This window comes from Taudactylus pleione, unplaced genomic scaffold, assembly GCF_031769625.1.
Source record: "Taudactylus pleione unplaced genomic scaffold, aTauple2 ptg000092l, whole genome shotgun sequence".
Taxonomy (NCBI): Eukaryota; Metazoa; Chordata; class Amphibia; order Anura; family Myobatrachidae; genus Taudactylus; species Taudactylus pleione.
The window spans coordinates 10,531,964-10,554,393 of NW_028284494.1; the positions used below are offsets into that span (position 1 = coordinate 10,531,964).

The following is a 22,430-nucleotide window of genomic DNA, read 5'->3' on the forward strand; positions in this document are numbered from 1 at the left end:
AATGATTTGCACCCTGTGGTGAACTCTCTGTATTTGCTCTTGTGAAGTCTTCTCTGTATGGTAGACTTGAATAATGATATGCCCAACTCCTGGGAAGTGTTCTTCACTTGGCTGGTTGTTGTGAAGGGGTTTTTCTTTACTATGGAAAGGATCCTACGATTATTCACCACTTTTGTCTTCCATGGACATCCAGGACTTTTTGTGTCACCAGTGCATTTTTCCCAGGATTTACCACTGTTGATTTGGCCACTCCGAAGGTTCCCGATATCTTTCTGATGGATATTTTTGTTTTTTGCAGCATAAAGATGTTCTGTGTCACCTGCATTAAGAGCTCCTTGGCCCATATGATGGTTCACAACAACAGCTTCCAAATGCAAATGCCTCACTTGGAATCAACTCCTGACCTTTTGCCTGCTTAATCGATAAAGATATAACGAAGAAATAGCCCACACCTGTCCATGAGACAGCTTCTGAGTCCATTGTCAAATAACTTTTGGCCCCTTAAAAAAGGGGTCTGCATATTAAACAGCTGTATCTCCTAAACCCTTTCTCCAATTTGGATGTTAAACTACAGCTGATAGTTATATTATAAATATGGTTTTAAAGTGCAGACTAACTTGAATATGTTTTGGTAAAAAGCTAAAATAACAAAAATCGTGTGTGTTTAAATAGCTAATACCTGGACCTAATAGTGTGAAAAACTTTGACTGAACTAAAGTCATGAATACAGATTTTTTTTTGATCTGCCCAAGATGGTCCATAAACTATGGGCCATATTCAATTAGAGGCGAAAAGTCGGTTATCGGCGATAATTTATCGCAGATTATGTCATTTTCGCCAATTTCACTTATCCCCATATTCAATTACAAAGACTTTTTGCAGGTGCGAAAAGTCTTTGTAAAAAAACAGGGAGAAGTTTCCACCACTGAATAGGTGGCGAAAAAAAGTGCAGAATTGGGGTTTTGGGGTGCAGGCTTTTAAAAAAAAAAAAAAGCCGGCACCCCTTGGAATGTCCCTCAAAGGTATTCTGTGTAAAAAAATAAAAAAAAATGTCCTTTGGACACCCCAAAAAAGGTATTTTCATTTTGGAGACGATTAAAAAAAAAAATGAGGGACAAACGTCTAAACTAGCGAAATTGATTCCGGAGGGGTTCCCAAGTATGCGGCAGGTGTTTTCTAGAATGCGGGTGGATTTTTGAAGAATTGTAAAAATTACTTTAGGGACTTAAAAATATGCTTGCACCCATTTTCATGTACCCCAAATTTGATGGGACTAGTTATTCCCCCCCCCCAAAAAAAAGCTAAGAGCTATTTTTCATCACTTCATCACATTTATGCACCTGCCACGGCTATTTAAAAACCCTGATCACCTTCAGCAGGCCAAATCGGGGGTACCCATAGTGATCCCCCATGTCAGACCAGCTTTTGGGGGGGTGACAGCATGATTTCCCAAAAAACTGACAGAACTTTACGATACTTACCTTTCCGCCGGGTCCCGTTTTCTCCGGATCCTAATTGAATACAGGGATAAGCGGGCACACGTCTGATACTTTATCCCTGGAAAAAATGGCGATGATGGCGAAAAATCCCACCTTGGACTTTTCGCCTCAAATTGAATATGATCCTATGCTTTATTGTTCCACCACCTGATAACAGGGGTCCCAAGAAATCAGCAACATCACAAGTGCAAAAGAACAGATGTATCTCACCTGTAATGAGGGTCAATAAAGCCAGTGCTGCCTCCATCATCACTGGGACACATCCTGCCTATGTATTGTCTACAGTCTAGCACTGAGCAGTGTTGGCATCACTCATTTAGGGAGTGACTTATCAAACCTTCTATAGAGTATCAATTAGATGAAAGCTTTCATGCATTCTAGAAAATGATAGCCAATATCTGATTGGATGGTATGGGCAATACTACTTCTCCTATTTAGAAGGTTTCATAAATCTCCCCCTAGGGATTAAAATGCTGAGGAAGTGAATTTACTACATGCATGAAAGATACAGGCAAAAATAAAGGCAGCAGTACTAGCCCAAATAAGATAAAATATATAGGACTTTACCTGGAAAATCCTGTTAGCCTTTATAACGGGGAATTCGTCATTTACTGGTGTGACGGTGACAAATATTGTCCGCGGAAGACTTTGTTTGGAAAGTTCAGTATCATTCACAATTATGGTCACGTTATCCTCTAAGGTTTCACTATCATCATGCACGTAATAGATCAGTTCTTGTACCACCTTGCAAAAAGAAAGAAACAAATGACAATAGTATACCTAGGACATTATAAGGACAAACATTCCATTGTATATCAAGCAGTTTTGCTGATATTCCATTTTACTCTTTATTTTTAGGGATGTGCAGGTTCGGATAGGTTCGAGTTTGCACGTGGAGTTCGGATTTTTCCCTCCAAAAAAACGGAACTCAGAAAGAGGCAAAACGTCATCTTGCATGGACGAACATCATCATTCCTGGACAAAAGTCCAGGAATGATGATGTTCGTCCATGCAAGATGACGTTTTGCCTCTTTCTGAGTTCCGTTTTTTTGGAGGGAAAAATCCGAACTCCACGTGCAAACTCGAACCTATCCGAGCCTGCACATCCCTATTTATTTTATCCAGAAAATAGGAATAATATGATGTTCAATCATCAATGAAGATGCAAATCATATAGAACATGTAACATTTAGCCACTGCAGCACATTTTATTCTGTACTAATGCTCTTATTTACAACAAACCCACCTATCGGACTATTCACCCCATTCTTTATGCCTCAGCCTGCTCTCTCCAGCTGCCACACCATTACTCTCCTCCTCTTACTTCCGATATTCCTGAGTGAATACACATGCCTGAGCCAGCTTTTCTCCATTCACTGTTTCTGAGTCTCAGCATCAGGCATCTGCCCTCTATACTCCATTGAGACTACTTTCACTAAAGTGACCAATGATCTACTTGTGGTAAAGTCGTAGATTAGCTCCTCCCTGTTCATCCCTCCTTGTTTCCCTACAGCTGAACACCCTTCTCTTCTCGACACCCTTCACTCCCTTGGTCTTTTGTAGCATTGTTCTCTCCTGGATCACCTTCTACCTTTCTGACGGCTCCTCCAGTGTCTCTACTACTGACACATCCTCTGCTCCTCTTCCTCTCTCTGTTGGGGTTCTTTAAAGCTCTGCTCTTGGCTCTCTACATTTCACTCTTTATACCTCTGCACTCTGTAACATACTGTAATATGCTCCTTTGGCCTCCACTATCACCTCTGAAGACAGCATACAAATCTACCTCTCCTTAACTTGTATATCATGTGTCCAACGGTCTCTGCCATCTCCACCTGAATGTCCAAACCATTGCTAAAGCTAAATACGTCCAAAACAGAGCTCATCATCTTCACCCTAACTAAGGTTACAACCCCACCTCCAGTCTCCCTCATGCTTGACAATATCATTATCTCCCCTGCTCATACAAGTCTGCTGTCTGTCATCCTCGAATCCACCAATCCAGTCTCTTATGTTGTTTTGTTGCCTCCTCCTTCAAAACACTGCCACAATATACTCCTATGTCACTCAGGACATTACACTGCAACAATACACTCCTACAGTATGTCACTCAGGACATCACACTGCCACAATATACGCCTCTGTCACTCAGGACATTACACTGCAACAATACACTCCTACAGTATGTCACTCAGGACATCACACTGCCACAATATACTCCTCTGTCACTCAGGACATCACACTGCCACAATACACTCCTCAGTCTCAGGACATCACACTGCCACAATACACTCCTCTGTCACTCAGGACATCACACTGCCACAATACACTCCTGTCACTCAGGACATCACACTGCCACAATACACTCCTCTGTCACTCAGGACATCACACTGCCACAATATACTCCTCAGTCACTCAGGACATCATACTGCCACAATACACTCCTCTGTCACTCAGGACATCATACTGCCACAATACAATCCTCAGTCACTCAGGACATCACACTGCCACAATACACTCATCTGTCACTCAGGACATCACACTGACGCAAGACACTCCTATGTCACTCAGGACATCACACTGCCACAATACACTCATCTGTCACTCAGGACAGGACATCACACTGCTGCAATACACTTCTCTGTCACTCAGGACATCACACTGCCACAATACACTCATCTATCACTCATGACATCACACTGCCACAATAAACTATGTCACTCAGGACATCACACTGTCACAATACACTCCTCAGTGACTCAGGACATCACACTGCCACAATACACTCCTGTCACTCAGGACATCACACTGCCACAATACACTCCTCTGTCACTCAGGACATCACACTGCCACAATATACTCATCTGTCACTCAGGACATCACACTGCCACAATACACTCCTCTGTCACTCAGGACATCACACTGCCACAATACACTCATCTGTCACTCAGGACATCACACTGCCGCAATACACTCATCTGTCACTCATGACATCACACTACCGCAATACACTCATCTGTCACTCAGGACAGGACATCACACTGCTGCAATACACTTCTCTGTCACTCAGGACATCACACTGCCACAATACACTCATCTGTCACTCATGACATCACACTGCCACAATAAACTATGTCACTCAGGACATCACACTGTCACAATACACTCCTCAGTGACTCAGGACATCACACTGCCACAATACACTCCTGTCACTCAGGACATCACACTGCCACAATACACTCCTCTGTCACTCAGGACATCACACTGCCACAATATACTCATCTGTCACTCAGGACATCACACTGCCACAATACACTCCTCTGTCACTCAGGACATCACACTGCCACAATACACTCATCTGTCACTCAGGACATCACACTGCCGCAATACACTCATCTGTCACTCATGACATCACACTACCGCAATACACTCATCTGTCACTCAGGACAGGACATCACACTGCTGCAATACACTTCTCTGTCACTCAGGACATTACACTGCCAAAATACACTCATCTGTCACTCATGACATCACACTGCCACAATAAACTATGTCACTCAGGACATCACACTGTCACAATACACTCCTCAGTGACTCAGGACATCACACTGCCACAATATACTCATCTGTCACTCAGGACATCACACTGCCACAATACACTCCTGTCACTCAGGACATCACACTGCCACAATACACTCATCTGTCACTCAGGACATCACACTGCCGCAATACACTCCTCTGTCACTCAGGACATCACACTACCGCAATACACTCATCTGTCACTCAGGACAGGACATCACACTGCTGCAATACACTTCTCTGTCACTCAGGACATTACACTGCCAAAATACACTCATCTGTCACTCATGACATCACACTGCCACAATACACTCCTGTCACTCAGGACATCACACTGCCACAATACACTCCTCTGTCACTCAGGACATCACACTGCCACAATATACTCATCTGTCACTCAGGACATCACACTGCCACAATACACTCCTGTCACTCAGGACATCACACTGCCACAATACACTCATCTGTCACTCAGGACATCACACTGCCGCAATACACTCCTCTGTCACTCAGGACATCACACTGCTGCAATACACTTCTCTGTCACTGAGGACATCACACTGCCACAATACACTCCTACAGTATGTCACTCAGGACATCACACTGCCACAATACACTTCTACAGTATGTCATTCAGGACATCACACTGCCACAATACACTCATCTGTCACTCAGGACATCACACTGACGCAATACACTCATCTGTCACTCATGACATTACACTGCCACAATACACTCCTATGTCACTCAGGACATCACACTGCCACAATACACTCATCTGTCACTCAGGACATCACACTGCCGCAATACACTCATCTGTCACTCATGACATCACACTACCGCAATACACTCATCTGTCACTCAGGACAGGACATCACACTGCTGCAATACACTTCTCTGTCACTCAGGACATCACACTGCCACAATACACTCATCTGTCACTCACACTGCCACAATACACTCCTATGTCACTCAGGACATCACACTGTCACAATACACTCCTCAGTGACTCAGGACATCACACTGCCACAATACACTCCTCAGTCACTCAGGACAGGACATCACACTGCTGCAATACACTTCTCTGTCACTCATGACATTACACTGCCACAATACACTCCTATGTCACTCAGGACATCACACTGCCACAATACACTAAACTAAAAGGGGCATTAATGAAATGCTGAGTAAACCAGTTGGTCTTGCGTCTGTTTCATCTTCAGATGGAGGTAAGCCAGTGGGGTGTAAGTTATCAGAAGCTGCTCCAGATACTTTGGATCCTGGTTACGTAGAGCTTGGAAAGTCAGTAAGCTAATCTTGAAATAAATTTGCCATCTTACAGGCAGCCAGCGAAGGGAGTGGAGAATGAGTGTTATGTGGCAGGAACCAGGCGGGAAAAAGTCTGAACCAGTATAATGTGGGAGGAGGTCAGTAAGTCACCATCAGAACAGCAACAGTTCTTACTGCTCGGGGTACCAATAAACTGAATGTTGGAGTTGCCTTCCGTGTAGAGCTCCGCTTGGCAACACAACTGTTTCATGAGTTCTCCGTCACTATTGTGTGGTTAGGGGACTCTGCTGCTTTCACAGTCCATCTTTCAGCCTATGAGTTACAGCTTGATTTCAATCCCCCCCCATATTGTGACACTGACAGTCACAGAGACTCAGGGGTCTATTTACTAAGCTTTGGATGGAGATAGAATGAACAGAGATATAGTACCAGCCAATCAGATACTAACTGCCATGTCACAGGACGTGTTTAAAAAATGACAGTTAGGATCTGGTTGGTTGGTACCTTATCTCCGTCGACTTCATCTCCATCCAAGGCTTAGTAAATAGACTCCTCATTCACTTGACTGGACAAATAACTCCCTCCGGCAAGATCAGCACATCAGCCTCCAGAAACCTCCTCACTGCTCTGGCATCTCCAATAAAGTGAATGGATACAAATTTTTCCTTACAGTTTGCTGAACCCTTAGATAGTGGATATCCAAAGGGATCTAGAAGATGAATTAGTTCATACAACAGATATTTTGTCCCTGGTCAAACTCATCTTAAACCTCCTACATAAAAAAAATGCAGTTTTCAACTTGCAAGAAGACCAAAGCCTACATCAGTAATAAGGAAAAATATATATAAATACAGTGCATTTTTATAATTAAGCATACAGTACTTTTAACATTTGTAAAATATATACATATTTGAATTATTGGATTTTGGTGATCACTTAAATCATGTAATGCACACTGTACCTGTTTTCTGGTAAATCTAGATAACCTTATCCCAGGAAACCTGGTGTTTTCAATATAGCCGTTCTTGGGTGCATCTAATAAAACAAACTCAGAATTAAGGCCCTGGAAATGCTTGGTAGGAATGTATAGATGATCCTGTGTCAGAGCTTTGGATGCTCCTTCCCTCACAGTAATGTTCTGGACCTCTAGAGGAATCTGGATTGGAATTATATCCACAGAGAACGTAATCCCGTTGATCTCTCGCACCCCATTGGTAACATCCAAGGTAAAGTTATCATGTAAACAGCCAGCCTCCGTCTGTACGTATTGGAGGTTCCCTTTGTTGATATCTTGCTGGGTAAACGTCATGGTAGACTTTGGATCTTCAGGAAAGCGGCCCTCAACATATGCAAATCTACGGATATGTCCATGTGATGGACTTCTGATCACTGTAAAAACAATCTCATCTGGCGTGTTATCCACATGGACAACCTGGAATAAGGAGACACATGGAGATTGATGGGAGGCCAAATTTTACATTCAAATACAATTATTTATTGCAGTGCACAGGCTTACATTTCAAATACATTTGTCCAAAAGTGGGTTCACAAAAACAAACAAAACAGAGGTCAACAATGGCTGCAAAAATGGCCCTCAAAGAAAAAAATTTTTTATTTGCGCCCTATACAGGAATATGTATATTGCTGGATATAGTTGTATGCTATCTCTCAGTACATACTGCGGTGAGAGGGGTTGTCGCTCACCTGAATTGCCCACATTCTGGTGGGATCAGCTCCCTCCAAGGGAGGCAGGAGTGAGGCCTGGGCATTCTGCATTAGCAGTGGAGGTGTGAAAATCCAGGTGGTCACAGTGGGAGAGGAAAACAAGATCGGCACATTTTGCAGCTGCAATAGCATATGCAACTCCGGCTTTTCCAGGTCACCCAGAGCCAGTAGGAAGTCAGCAGCACAGGAAGGGTTTAAAACTCTCACACACCTGATGCTCTTGGCTCCTGATCCTGGACAAGCTGGCCAGGCGATAGGCCAGGGGTGGTGGTTAGCATTAGAGTGCCAGGGCCTGGAAGGTCCATGGATATTGGAACTGCTGACTGTTAAGCACATGGAGTGCTGGGACATTTACTTTTAGGTTTATTTGCTTATTTTCTGTTCTGAGCCTGTGTGTATCCAGGCCTATGCTCAAGTATGCTAAGGTGCAGTGTTTGCTGCCAATAAAAGCCACTGCTTTACCAAATACCTGCCTGTCCAGAGTTCTCATTTCTATAGCCCGTGTTACAATACATTAAGCCAATTTGAGGGTTGCGTGTTCCCTTCTGCTGGCTCGCTGTCATTATAAGACCTTCCAGACCTGACTATTCGTTAAGCTACGCCATCAATATTGTCAAACCTTTCCCCTGCCCAAAGACCACTCTTCTAATCAGTTTTGATCCTCTATTTCCTAAAGCCGAGGCCCAACTCTCAGTCCACAACTCTACAGTACAGAATGAACAAGCAGTATTGGCTGCAGTCAGTCTCCCTGGTTCCAGGTAACACAGGTGTTCCAAACTCCCTATTAGTTATTCATATACATTTTATCTAAAATAGCCTAACAATATTTTGGAACTACAGGCATTAGAGATTCATATACTGCCAGAGAAGCTATAGTAGACTTGTTTCAATGATGTGGATTTTGGATAAAGGTATTATCACATTGATATCTCACCTCCAATAAAACAGGTAAGTAATCACTACAATGGAAGTTAATCAAAATCATGAAAAATACTCACTTGCAACTTGTCTTTGTCTATTTTAACCGGTCTTCCTTCTTCTACTATTAGGCTGTTAAGATGTTGCACAGTTGGAAGTTGCTGATGACTTTCCAAATAAACGCGAACTTTAACTTCAACATCCACAGTCATCGTGTTAGTATCTACGGCAAGGTTGAACGCGTCAGAAAGATAATTGCCGTCATTATGTTTGTAAACCACGTGGCTGTTTTTTAAATCTTGGTGGGTGAACGATCCTTTGATCAAGTTCTTAACATAAATCTTTCCATGTTTTGGTAGTAAATGAATATTATAAATGATGTCCCGATCACTTTCGACGTACAAGTTTGTAGCAATACTAAAGTTTGCTGTGGTTAGTATGCTCTCTTTGCCTTTCTGCACTAACAACCCTGTGTTGGTAATTACTTTAATGTAGGGTTCTGATGCACTCACTTCTAGAAGTGAGGATGTGTAATGTTTTCCATCAGTTACAAACAGGACAAAGCGACCGTAGTCTACACCGTGATGTATGAAGAGTACGCGTTTTTCCTCCAAGTCTTCCTGGGTAAACTGATAAAGCTTCTTTGAAGTATCATTAGCTAAAACGAGATCTCCATTTGGAATACCACGTCTGGAATACAACAACTGCCCATCATTAAAATCAGTGTCAGGATCATGGTAGCACAAGTCTTCCAGAGTCACCAACCTCTGGCCGTTCCGAACCACATGCAAAAGCTGGTCAACCACACGGATGGGCTTCTCATCATTCTTCAACACGATTGATATATTAAAAGTGAATTCTGTCTGCACGGGAACAGTGGCTAGGTCAATATTTTCAGGCTCGAAAGCTACAGAGGAAGCAAGAACAACAAAGGAATCTGCCACCGTTTCAGAGTTATCGTGGACATACATGAGACGTTCACCAAAAATATCTCGACTGGAGAAGGAGGTGATGTTATCGTTGCTTAGAAGGGAATCTGAAAAATTGATCAGCTTCAGCCTGCCATGGAGTGGACTTTTCAAAACCTTGTAAAAAAACATTTTATTACTTAATGTTTCAACGAAGAGTTCATCTTTAGTTACAAGTTGCGTCTCACCCTCTACTACCGACAAGGCCTTGTTTGTCAGAATGATGCTGTTCAAATCTGCTTTAATTTCAATTGTAAAATTATACGGTTTGGACTCCACATGCTGGGTGAACAATATGAAATTAAAGGTATCCTGGGTGTCTTCATGATGCCGATTGCTTAGCTCATACTCAATCTTTCCTTCTGTGACGTCCAACTGGCTGAATATTGCATTTTCGCTTAAAACCTCATTTTTATTCAGAATTTTCCCTTTACTGGGCAAAGACTCGATCTTGTAATTTATATCTTTGTCCTCAATTGTAATGCCCTCTACAACAGCGTGTAGGTTGTCATACCCAATTGTGGTCTTTTTTCTGCTTTCAATGTTTAAAGGAACATTTTTTAGCAATGTATATTTAAGCCACCGAACTTTAATTGGAAACACTAGATCTTCACTGGACCGGTCTGCTATGGTGACTTTCAATGTAACTTTTTCCATTACGTCCGCTTCTTGAATTTCCTTGTAAGTACTGAGGTATCGCACCCGGTCTCGCTCAAGAGAACGATGAGTAAATGAGACAGCTTGCTTCCATTCATTTCCAGAGCTTCTCCTCTGGATCTGACCAAACTTTGGCATCTCAATAATGTCATACTTAATTTCTACGTCCTGATTCACTGCATTGGTTTCCACTGCTAAATTGCTGCTCTGGATTAACGCATTTCCCCCTTGTGTCACCACAATCCCGGTGTTATTCATTACTTTATAATTAAGAGGAACTGCCAAAATTCTCAACACAACAGTGTTGCTCACTTTGTCACCATCGTTAACCCTCAGCACCAGCCTGGCGTTCTTGACCCCATGGTGGACATAAAAAATTTTGCCTTCAAGTAGATCGGAATAAGAAAATGTGGTAAGTGCATTTTCTGGATCTCTCACGTTTTCTAAAAATCCAGCATCTTTATTGAGGTTGCCAAGTATCACCAAATGCAGGTTCTGCGGCTCCGTGTCGACATCAGAAATGTTTAGCAGATTACCGGTAAGACGTTTTTTGGAGTTTTCCAGTAAGGTGAACAAGTTCCCCTCTGGTAGTAACAGTTCCGGAGCATCATTATATGGTGTCACCATAATGTTGAAGACATGGTGTTTTTTCTCTCGCAGATACAAGGGCTTCTCATTCTTGCTGGTTGCAGTAACAGAAAAGCTAAAATTATCACTTGTTCCTTCTGAGCCATCGTGAACATACGTTATTCGCCCATGCCACAGATCCAGCATAGTAAATGTGTCCTTATCTTGCTGCGAAGAAACATCCATTTTCAGCTCGCCATGGAGCGGGTATTCAGCTACCGTAAACGAAACCTGTGACTGGCGCAGGCCAAGCCCTTTAAAGTCCAAATTCAATTTGATATGTTTAGATTGTAAAGTTGCTTTGCTACCCTCCTGAACCACCAAGTTATTAAGGACAATAAAGTTATCGTTTCCATTATTCTTTGTTGCCAATGTGGTAGAAATTGAAGTGGTAGGTTCCACAAATGTTAGTCGGGAAGTTCTTGCTTCTATTGCTGGTACGGTACTCAACACCACTTCAGTTTTGCAACCTGGTGAAATATCCCTCGTAGCCAAGACATTTTTTAATCCATACTTCACCGAATTAACCTTTATGTTTTTAATACATCCTTTAAATGCTCCTCCCTTCGCATGCTTTCCGGAAAGTGTTGTTAGACCCAAGCTTCTTACGTGGTCACGAGAAGCATCATCGACGCCGCCTACGTACAAGGAACCGTGCGTTTTAATGTGAGAAGGGAGCAAAGCTCTTTCTGTTTTTTCATCCAGTGTCAGGTGAAGATATCTTGATGTGATTTTAAGTTTAATATGATGCCATTTATTTTCGGTGATGGCACCTGTGGAATTGAGATGTACAATATTTTTGCCTTTTCTGATCGTGGCTCTCACAGTCCAATCAATTATTTCCAGTGAAATAAAATCTTCAGCTTTTCCAGAATGATACAGAAGTAAACCTCTTCCAAAAGAGGCCTGCACAAGGCACTCCCAGACTGCTGCCTCTTCTATGGTCCAACGGGGAAATACTAAGTAAGACTTGGAACTGAACAAACTGATGGGATCATCTTCACTTATAAAGAACTCATCACTGCATCCTAGAGAAACCTCATGGACATTTTTCAGACCAGGATATGGCCTAAGGGAAGAAAGCAATTCATACTCATTGAACGCAACATCCTCCAGACACCCCCTGAAGTATTGATGTACTCCTTTCGCATATGGGACTTTGAGGTCTCCAAGTCCACCTACATAGAGACCATGTTGTACATTGAGTGTATTCGACCCACCAGGACTCATGACATTAGATTTCACATATTTATCAACTGTAAGTATAACATCTGTCTTTTCCTGTTGTAACTTAACAAAGTGCCATTCCAAGTCATTTAAGTTAGGTCCTTGGTCAAGGAGAAGCACCAGTTCACCTTCTCCAAGGTTCAATTTCACCTAAAAAAAAAAAAAAAAATTTGTCAGCAGCAGATGATCTTAAAATCACAAATATATAGTTTGAGAACACAGACTATTAATATGGCAGCATGAGCTTGCAAAAAGATCTATGGAAGGTAGCTTCTTGCCGTACTAACTTCACAACATAAACAAAAAGCGGTCCAGTATTTGTGGGCTACATGCATTAAAATACAACTAATGTATTTGGACCTTTTTGCATTGCAACATGGTTTGCCCAGGAGCAAAATTGCTCCTTTTTTATTAGCTTGGCTCCCAACCCTGAATCAGCCCTTTAAATCATAGACCCTTAAAGATGCATTGAAAAAAAAAAATAGTGGAGGGGGGGGCCTGGGGTAATTTTCGCCTAAGTCTAACCCTCAGTCTTCATGCAGCTGTCCGGAAAGGTGCCCGCACCCCTTACATCATTTTCAGTGCCACAGATATTGTCAGAGTGCAACCGTGGGTGAAGAAGATGACCCATTGGGAAAAATTCAAATATTATCAATGAGTTGTTCACTGGAAGGGACATATGGTTGAATCACCATGGCACCTATTTAAACAGGTGCTAAATGACAAACATTTGGCTGGGAGGGGCACATTCACTTCCTCTCCAAACGTTCTACATCTGCCTCCCCTCTCCTACAAGCTCCCCTTCCCCTTCAGAACCCAATTCAAGGTTCTTACACTCACTTACAAAGTCCTCATCCATTCCTCTCCCATTTACATCTCTGACCTCATCTTCCTTTACTCTCCTGACCGCCCTCTTCGTTCTCTGTTGCTATTTGGGTATTATGGTCGCGATTGTAGCAATGTATATTATCCATGTCCTTGTCCTGCATTCTATTGTATTGTACTTTAAGTCACTGTTCACTTATTTGTTTATGTACTTTGTAAGGTGCTGCGGAACACTAGTGGTGCCATATAAATAAGAGTTAATTATAATAATTAATTTGGTATTTGTGATCAAGGACTGGGAAACTTTTTGAAAAAGCAGTTAAGTAATCCCTGTACAGTACAGTGAGGCATGTATGAGGTCTGCACTAAACTAGTTTGAAGTACAAAAAATTAAAAAAATAAAAAGTTCTCCAAGATGATACCAGGTTCTGAAAGAATAAGGAGAAGCAACTAGTCATAGGTTGTCATGTACATGTCCCACCTGTACACGTCCTGCGCGTAGCTCAACCAAGCAGTAATCCTCTTTCCCAGCTGCCAAGAACAGTAACCCATTTGCTTTGCTGGTTCGAAAACGTAACTGAAGAGACGATTTGGCAAACAATTCAACTTTTTTCAATTCAACGTAACTTTCACCATAAAAAGAAGCTGTGACAGGGAAAGAAAAAAAACAGAGAAAATAAACATGAAACTAATTATATAAGTACTGATTGGTTCAGATATCATACAAACTAATAGTAATACAGATATTGTTATTTTGTTTCATAGCTTTATTTATCAACGTGTTGAAGTAAAACGTGCAATAGAAATGAAAGCAGTGGCGTCACTAGGGTTGGTGTCACCCATTGCGCCACTGTGGACTCCTCGCGTGAGAAAGGGGGCATGGCCTTGTGTCTGCAACACCACGTCCCCTGGTGTATGATGTTTTGGGGACGTGACTACGTGTCGCGTTCCCGAGTCCTGGCACAGTGGATACGAGCGTCATCCATCACCCCTGCTTGGTGACAACATAGCTGCTCTGTTATTTTGGTGTCAATCCCCTCAGATGCCAGTGCGGTCGGCTACCCCCTACTGACGGCACTAAATGAAAGACACATGAATGCTCATGCTCATCCCTGGGCCCTGTACAAGCCGCTTGGAATGCCATAAGCTGCTGTTATGTCCATGCATACAGGGCCGCTGAGAGGGTGGGGGGGGAAGCTGGAAAGCATTACCCGGGCCAGGTCTCTGTAAGGAACCATGATTGCAGGGAGGTGTGCAGTGCAGTGTGCAGTGCAGTGTCCACAATCCCTGGAGTATATACATTTAACATATACATTTATATATTACCACCACTGGAACTGTATTGTCTATGTTGTATATTCCTCACTGTAACTGTTGTAGTGTGAACATGTCGGCTGCCTCGCCTTCACTGTATTGTGTACTACGCCTTGGGGGCGATTCAATTGTTACAGGGGAATTTAGCTCCGGGATATTCAAGTGATTTCCGCAACTAGCCCAGAGGCTGAGAAATTCTGCTTGCACCCTCCTGAGGTGCGAGCAGAAATCCACATTAAGTAGGGCTCTGGGGTTAGTTGCGAGTGACGAGTGCTCCGTATCTGCATCACGCTCGCCACTTAGCACGGTAGAAGCTGCTTAATGCGGCTAATCCCGAGCATTCTCGTCGGGCACAGGAATTGAATAGCTCCTGGGCACCTAGCTAAATTCCGGCTGAATAACCTGCCTTGAGTCTTATTGGAGAAAAGTGCATATAAATAAAATTATTATTATATGCATTAGTGTTCATATATACACATTAGTGTTCACAAGCTGTGCAGTTCCTCTTTCCTGCCAGGGGTGTCGCTCTCTGCTTTGGTACTTCTAGCACACTTTGGTCTGTATCTATGCAGTTTGTTGCATTAGCTGAATGTGTTAGATGCACCAGAGCAGAGAGCGACACCCCAGGCAGGAAAGAGGTACTGCACGGTTTGTGACAGGTGCAGGGTGTTAGAATGACACTATCCATATACTTTTAAAAGATATAAAAGACATGGGGGTGTAGCCGCACCCCTCCGACGTCCACGCCCCTCAGAGTACCGAGGACCGCCAGGAATCTCAGCGACCCTGCCTGCATAGGAGTTAGGCAGTTCAAGCCTCAGTGATGTCAATGGGTAAATGAGCGGTTACTTTTTCATGGTTTAGTCCACTCATAGGCTACATGGCCAAAAATATGTGTGCATCCCTTGTACTTAGTGTATTTATTTATTTAAGCCACAACCATTGCTGACAGGTGCAGAAAATCATGCAAACAGCCATAAACTACTGTACAGAAATAAGACCAGACAAAATCACTTATCAGCGTCATTTGTGTTGTGTAAAATGTAGGAAACGCTAAGTTTTAAATCATGGAAATGGGACCATTGAAACACACGAATGAAGAAATGTAGATATAAAAAAAAAAAGTTTAAATTCCAAGAAAGTCTAGTTTTAAGCATGCATTTGATTTTACTTAGCCATACTTCTACAAACCATTATCTAATTTTCAAAATTACTCTGGAATTTTCAACAAATATGGCAGCCAGTTTCACATACAGCTCTTAGCATGCCACGTTAAAGGTGCCTTCGCACTTAGCGATATTTTACACGATTTGCCCGATTCCGTCGCATCATGACGACAAATCGTGTAAATGATGTCCTAATCGTGAGTGTCTACTCACGATCACGATGCGCGTACCCACTGGTCGTACATCGCATCTTCAGATCTGTCGAGCTGTAGGGCAGGTCTGACAATTTCAGTAACGATGCACTGGAATAGTTAGGAGGCACAATAGAACGTTTGTCACATTGGATAGTTTTTAACACCAAATCGTGCCCACAACTGACGGAGAGAGTTCAAGGGGAAATCGGACACGATGTCGGATGGTGAGGACACTGCCAAGTGTGTAGGCACCTTAAGGGAGAAGGGGGTGGGGGATTTTACAGTACACAGAGCAGAAATAGCTAAAATTGGTGTTCTAATGCCTCCCTGGTCACTTCATCTTGTGTTACATGACTAGTGTTCATTCTAGCACCCTGCACCTGTCACAGCCGTGCAGTTCCTCTTTCCTGCCTGGGGTGTCGCTCTCTGCTCTGGTGCTTCTGGCACACTCAGCTAATGCAACACACTGCTGAGATAAAGACCAGTGTGTGCTAGAAGTTCCAGAGCATAGAGCGACACCCCAAGCAGGAAAGAGGAACTGCACAGGTTGTGACAGCTGCAGGGTGCTAGAATGAACACTACGTGACTGTGGTTGCTATGCTAGTCCATGATTTGGTACAATTATAAATCATTAATAGCAGCCTGAAGATACAAACATCTGTGCCACAAAAAGGTCTCAACTCCTACGGAAAAAAAAGGCTTTCTGGGTTTTGCTCTACTCAAGTTATCAGCAACTGACTAAAAAGAGTTTATTATACATATATATTTTTTTTTGCGTGTTAAATTCCATACGTCTGAAATTCCTCTGCTGAGTAAAATCAAACAGTGATAAAAGAAACAGACCACATTTCCATAGTATTCCTGCATTCCAGGCACTACTTGTTCAGGCATGTAAATACTTAAAACAATTGCCAGCAGTAAAACACCCTGATATATCCTTTACTTTATGCTATGATCTCTTATGGTAATTATTTTTCCTGATTACAGACCAAATCCATTGCAGATAAGACTGCAAGTCAAGGGCATTTTCTAAGGTATGACCAAATGCATCCATTATTTATTATAGCTTAGAGGTCCAGGTAACTGAAGTTCCGCACATACAAAGTAGCCAACACCTGAGTAAATGAGAGACGCCAATCAGATTGAGTTCATGGGCTTCCATGTAGAGATAACTCATGAGTTTATTAACCCCTTCAGTTCGAAGGACAATCACACCTGTCCTCAGCACTGTACGAGTTCAAAGGGCGGGGACTTGCCTAAAAGTCCTGTGCTATCAGTTTCGGCAGATCAGCTCGGCAGAATGGGCATTCGGGGACCTAGATGTATGACCCGCTTAACTCTCTGCAATACGGATCATGTTATGAAGTTCGGAGATGGAGGATGATCTCCCCGATACTGGCAAACTCAGGAGAATTCTCACTTAAAAAAAAAAGAAGAGTCCCCTCTTTCAAATGATATGGAATTTAGGGCCTGATTCAGACCCACTCGCGAGCAGCTGTCCGCTCGCAAGTGGGTCGATGTTCTGCACTGAGCATGCGCACGACGGAGGGAGCTCCGTCGTGCGCATGCGCCAGACGCGACGAGCGAAGGACTTTCCTTCGCTCGTTGTGTCTGATCAAAGGCGGCGTGCTGTCGATGTTGATTGACAGCACGCCCCCTTTGGTGGGCGTGCCGGGGGCGTGCCTCCCGGACGGTGCGTTCCTAAGGGAACGCCTCCCGTCAGAAGCCGGCCCCACTAACATCACTAGTGATGTCAGTGGGAGTGATTTTGGCTCTGATAGAGCCAAAATCACTCCGGGCCTTGCGGTTGAAAACCTCAACCGCAGGCTCCGGCTCGGAGTTTCGATGGTCGCGATGGTCAAGACCATCGCGGCCATCAAACTGCACGCTCGTATAGGCTGTGGGTGGTGACCCACAGCTATACGAGCGTCCAGGAGGACGCTCCATAGTTATGGAGGCCGGCCCTCATTCAGAGCGTGCGCTCTGCTCAGAGCGTACGGCTCTGAATGAGGGCCTTAGTTATTAGCGAACAAACATACTAATAGAAGCTGGGCCATCTTACTTCTTTGTAATTATCCAATGTACAGTAGTTTTATTACTGTTCTGTCACCAATTGTAAATCGCAACTGAATATACTGGCGCTATATAAATTAATATAAATAATAAACCGCTAATACCTTTAATGAAAATTAAAAATATATTAATCCAATAAAAAAAGCATACATTAAAATTGCACTGTTCTAATTGAGTAATCCTAACTCTGCCAGCGGAGACGCTTAAACAATCTCAATATATGTGAAAACAATTTGCCTAATAGATTCATCCGGCGTTTAGATCAGTATTCGTACGGGACAGTTCAGCTGAATAAAGGGAGTTTGTGGAGGAAGAACATAAGATCCTCTTAATAAGGAACCAATACAGTCCTTCTGTGTAGTGTTGTGAAAACAATGTTCACCGTAAGTGATCGCCGTTGCTTTGAAATCTCTTTATGTTAAGATGTATTACCTGTACAAAGATATCCAAGTGATTACAATCTGTCCCAGCCATTGTTTCAAAGTTCATCAGCAATAAATCCGAAACTACAGAAATGTGAGCTCAATCCCAAGCAGGGCCGGATTAAGGCTTGAGGAGGCCCCAGGGCAACTAAATTGCGGGGGCCCCTTCAAGCCACACAGAGTCGAGCCCAGCCCAGCCGTGCCCCCAGTAGCAGTCTGCACCAGCAGTGCCCCCCGTAGCAGTCTGCCCCAGCAGTGCCCCCAGTAGCAGTCCCACCTCAACAGTAGTCCCCACACGAGAACCCCTAGTTGTAATCCCCCTCTATGCTGTGTCCCCTAGTAGTGGTCCCACCAGTGTGCAGTGCCCCCAGTAGTAGTCCCCCCAGCAGTGCCCCTAGTAGCACCCCCAGCAGTGCCCCTAGTAGTACCCCCAGTAATCCCCCCCAGCAGTGCCCCTTGTAGTACCCCCTGCAGTGCCCCTAGTAGTAGTAGTACCCCCCCTGCAGTGCCCCTAGTAGTAGTACCTCCCCAACAGTGCCCCTTGTAGTACCCCCTGCAGTGCCCCTAGTAGTAATACCCCCCAGCAGTGCCCCTAATAGTAGTAGTACCCCCCAGCAGGGACCCTTGTACTACCCCCTGCAGTCCCCCTAGTACCCCCCCCCCACCCCAGACACACACACAAAAAACAACTTCCACTTACCTTAATCCCCGCTCTGTCGTCTGCTCCTCCGTCCGGCATCCTCCCGGGCCGGCCCGCTCTGCATGAAGGGAGAGACGACATGGCGTCTCTCCCATCAACCACTGCCTGAGCCGGAAGACGGAGGCTCTGGCAGTGGGAGCAGCAGCCGATGAGAGTCTGACTGACTCTCAGCGGCTGCTAAACAAACACACAGCTGCCGGCACCGGTGGCTGTGTGTTTGTGCTGTGTAGTGTGGACGGCACTTATGTGCCGTCCACACTACCACCCTGCCCCAAGCTGATGCAGCAGCACTGTGCTGCTGCATGCAGTAGGATGGCCGCAGCTGCAGAGCGCCCTCCTCCCGGGAACAGGTGTCGCCGGCACCTGTTCTCGGCAGGCTCACACCTGCCCTGCCCAACCGCCCCTGTCGCCCCTGATCCCGAGAGAGCGTCCACTGCTGACAGATAATTCCCTTTTTGCCATTTTATTAATGCCTCAGGTGCCTGATTCCTTACTTCTTTGCCTTATGGTGCGTACACAGTGGGCGATTAAAGTGGACGACTGAACGATAACGATATCGTTAACATTCAGTCGTCCACTTTATCGTCCATTTTTATCACAAAAACGATGAACGATAACGACGACGCGCGTTCCCGCGGGTCATTCGTCATCATCGCTCATCGGGTTAACATGCAGGGCAACCTGACGATGTCGTCAGGTTGCTGCATGTTGGGGAACAGGGAAGAGAGCCCGGCGCTGAACGATCTCGTTAATGATATCGTTCAACGGGTGAGCTCAATGTCATGAATGACATTGAGCACACCCTGCCGGGGACACACTAGACGATATCACTCAGGGAGCATATCATCTAGTGTGTACGCACCATAAGTGGTTAAACAACGCTATGTACTAAGCCTTGAAGAGCGATAACGTGGATGGCCATAAATCAGCTCCTAACTGACATTTTTTTTCAAACACAGCCTGTAAAGTGACAGTTAGGATTGGTGATTGGTTGGTACTTTCTCTCTCTCTCTCCAAGGGCCAAATGTAATAGGGTGAAAGTTCAGAAAATGTGAGAAAACTGTCACATTTTTAAACTCAGCCAATGTAATAAAGTCACAGGACTTTGCATGTTTTTCAGACTCAAAAAAAACTTTCAAGATTTAAACTCTCATCCAGGTGTTTCCTGTATTGAAAATACAACTCGATCAATGCATTAGTGTGAGATTTTTACGGGTGTGATATGTATTACCGGCGGGCGCATGGCCGGCGGTTCAATTCCCGACAGTGGCTACCCGACAGCACTGGAAATCCCGATCATCCTAAAGGTAAGTATCAACTAACCTAACCCTCCTAACCCTTAGGGGTGCCTAACCCTAACCTCCACCCCCTGTGCCTAACCCTAACCCCCCCTTCCCCGCTGCCTAACCCCAAGCCCCCCGGGGGGTTGCCTAACCCTAACCTCCCCCCGGGGGTGCCTAACCCTAAACCTCCCTCCCCTAGCCTAACCCTAAACTCCTGGGGGGGGGTGCCTAATCCTAAGTATCCCCCGGGAGCCCTAAACCTAAAAATTGCTGTCCGCTGCGGCACACGGCATCCGCTCGATCGGGATGCCAGGCGCCGGTCTCCCGACGTCGGGCAAATTACAGGCGTCTACACTTAGACGCCTGTCATTTGTCCCTAGTCGGGATAAAGTAGTCTGGAACCCGGCGGTCGGCATTTAGACCGTCGGGTTCCAGACTACATCCCATTTTTACTGCTAAATTCTCACCCTATTACACTTGGCCCCAAGGCTTAGTACATAGACTGCCAGACAATAACACAGTGCACTGCAGAAATCTTAGTAGAAAAAGCAGGCTTGCCTACCGTCCCGATTTTTAATGGAGCCTCCCGCAGCCCCGCAAATTATAACTCATCTCCCGGTTTCTGAAGCTGGAAATACTGAGGGCGGCTGCTGCTAGTGAGCTCTGAACAACACTCACAGTGTCATGCAGCTCCAGCGTCAGCTCCTCAGTCCGTCCTCCATAATCACTCTCCCAGCACCAGCAGTCTACAGTCTACACTGGCCGGTGTGCAGGAGGCGGCGCCCCCAGGAGGCGTCTCTAGCACTGCACTCCTGACGTCACGTTAAAAGCCGGCTACCGCGGGGTGGATGCCGGCGGCCAGCATAGCCTACAAATCAAACAGGCACACTAATGCTGACGGCATCAGCGGCGGGGACGACCACAATGGGTCACGGGTACAGGACAGGGAGTCATGAGTGCAGTGCTAATGCCCGGAGACGCTTTCCCCTGCACCCAGCTCATACACCCGGCCAGTGTAGACTGTTGGGAGAGTGATTATGGAGTGGAGGACAGACGGAGGAGCCGGCGCCGGAGCTGCATGACACTGAGTGTTGTTCAGAGCTCACTAGCAACTCTTGCAAAATGTATTGACTGCAATGCCACGGGAGAGGAGAGGAGGGGAGGATCTATTTGTGTGAATGTGTCTGGGTAAATGGTTGTGGAGGAGCATGCAAAGGATCTGTCCCACTTTTCAGGATCCATAAAGAATATTTTATGTCCTAGAGAGTATCAGCATTTTTTTCATGACAGCCGTTGGCCAAAAGGTTATTCAGAAATTCAGCAGAAATTATTAAAAGAAGTACATTCTGCCTATACAGTCAGGTCCATAAATATTGGGACATTGACAGAATTTTCATATTTTGGCCGCTATTCACCACCACAATGGCTTTGAAATGAAACAAACAAGATGTGCTTTAACTGCAGACTTTCAGATTTAATTTGAGGGTAATTACATCCAAATCAGGTGAACGGTGTAGGAATTACAACGGTTTCTATATGTGCCTCCCACTTTTTAAGGGGCCAAAAGTAATGAGACAAACTAAACAATCCTAAATCTAACTTTCACTTTTTAAAACTTTGTTGCAAATCCTTTGCAAGCAATTACAGCCTGAAGTCTGGAACACATAGACATCACCAGACACTGGGTTTCATCCCTGGTGATGCTCTGCCAGGCCTCTACTGCAAATGTCTTCAGTTCTTGCTTGTTCTTGGGGCATTTTCCCTTCAGTTTTGTCTTCATCAAGTGAAATGCATGCTGAATCGGATTCAGGTCAGGGGATTGACTTGGCCATTGCATAACATTCCACTTTTTAGCCTTAAAAAACTCTTTGGTTGCTTTTGCAGTATGCTTCGGGTTATTGTCCATCTGCACTGTGAAGCGCCGTCCAATGAGTTCTGAAGCATTTGACTGAATATGAGCATATAA

General features: G+C 44.5%; 1 protein-coding gene across 1 annotated transcript in view; it reads right to left on the reverse strand.

Annotated features, from left to right (window-relative positions):
* LOC148527171 (chondroitin sulfate proteoglycan 4-like) overlaps nt 1-22,430 on the reverse strand; it is a 49,420-nt gene that overhangs the window by 13,711 nt on the left and 13,279 nt on the right. The window contains exons 2-5 of the mRNA XM_088469427.1: nt 13,794-13,957; nt 9,089-12,637; nt 7,327-7,797; nt 2,067-2,243 (exon numbers count right to left, since the gene is read on the reverse strand). Of these exons, the coding sequence (XP_088325553.1) occupies nt 2,067-2,243; nt 7,327-7,797; nt 9,089-12,637; nt 13,794-13,957 (4,361 nt within the window). The remainder of the gene's footprint in view (nt 1-2,066; nt 2,244-7,326; nt 7,798-9,088; nt 12,638-13,793; nt 13,958-22,430) is intronic.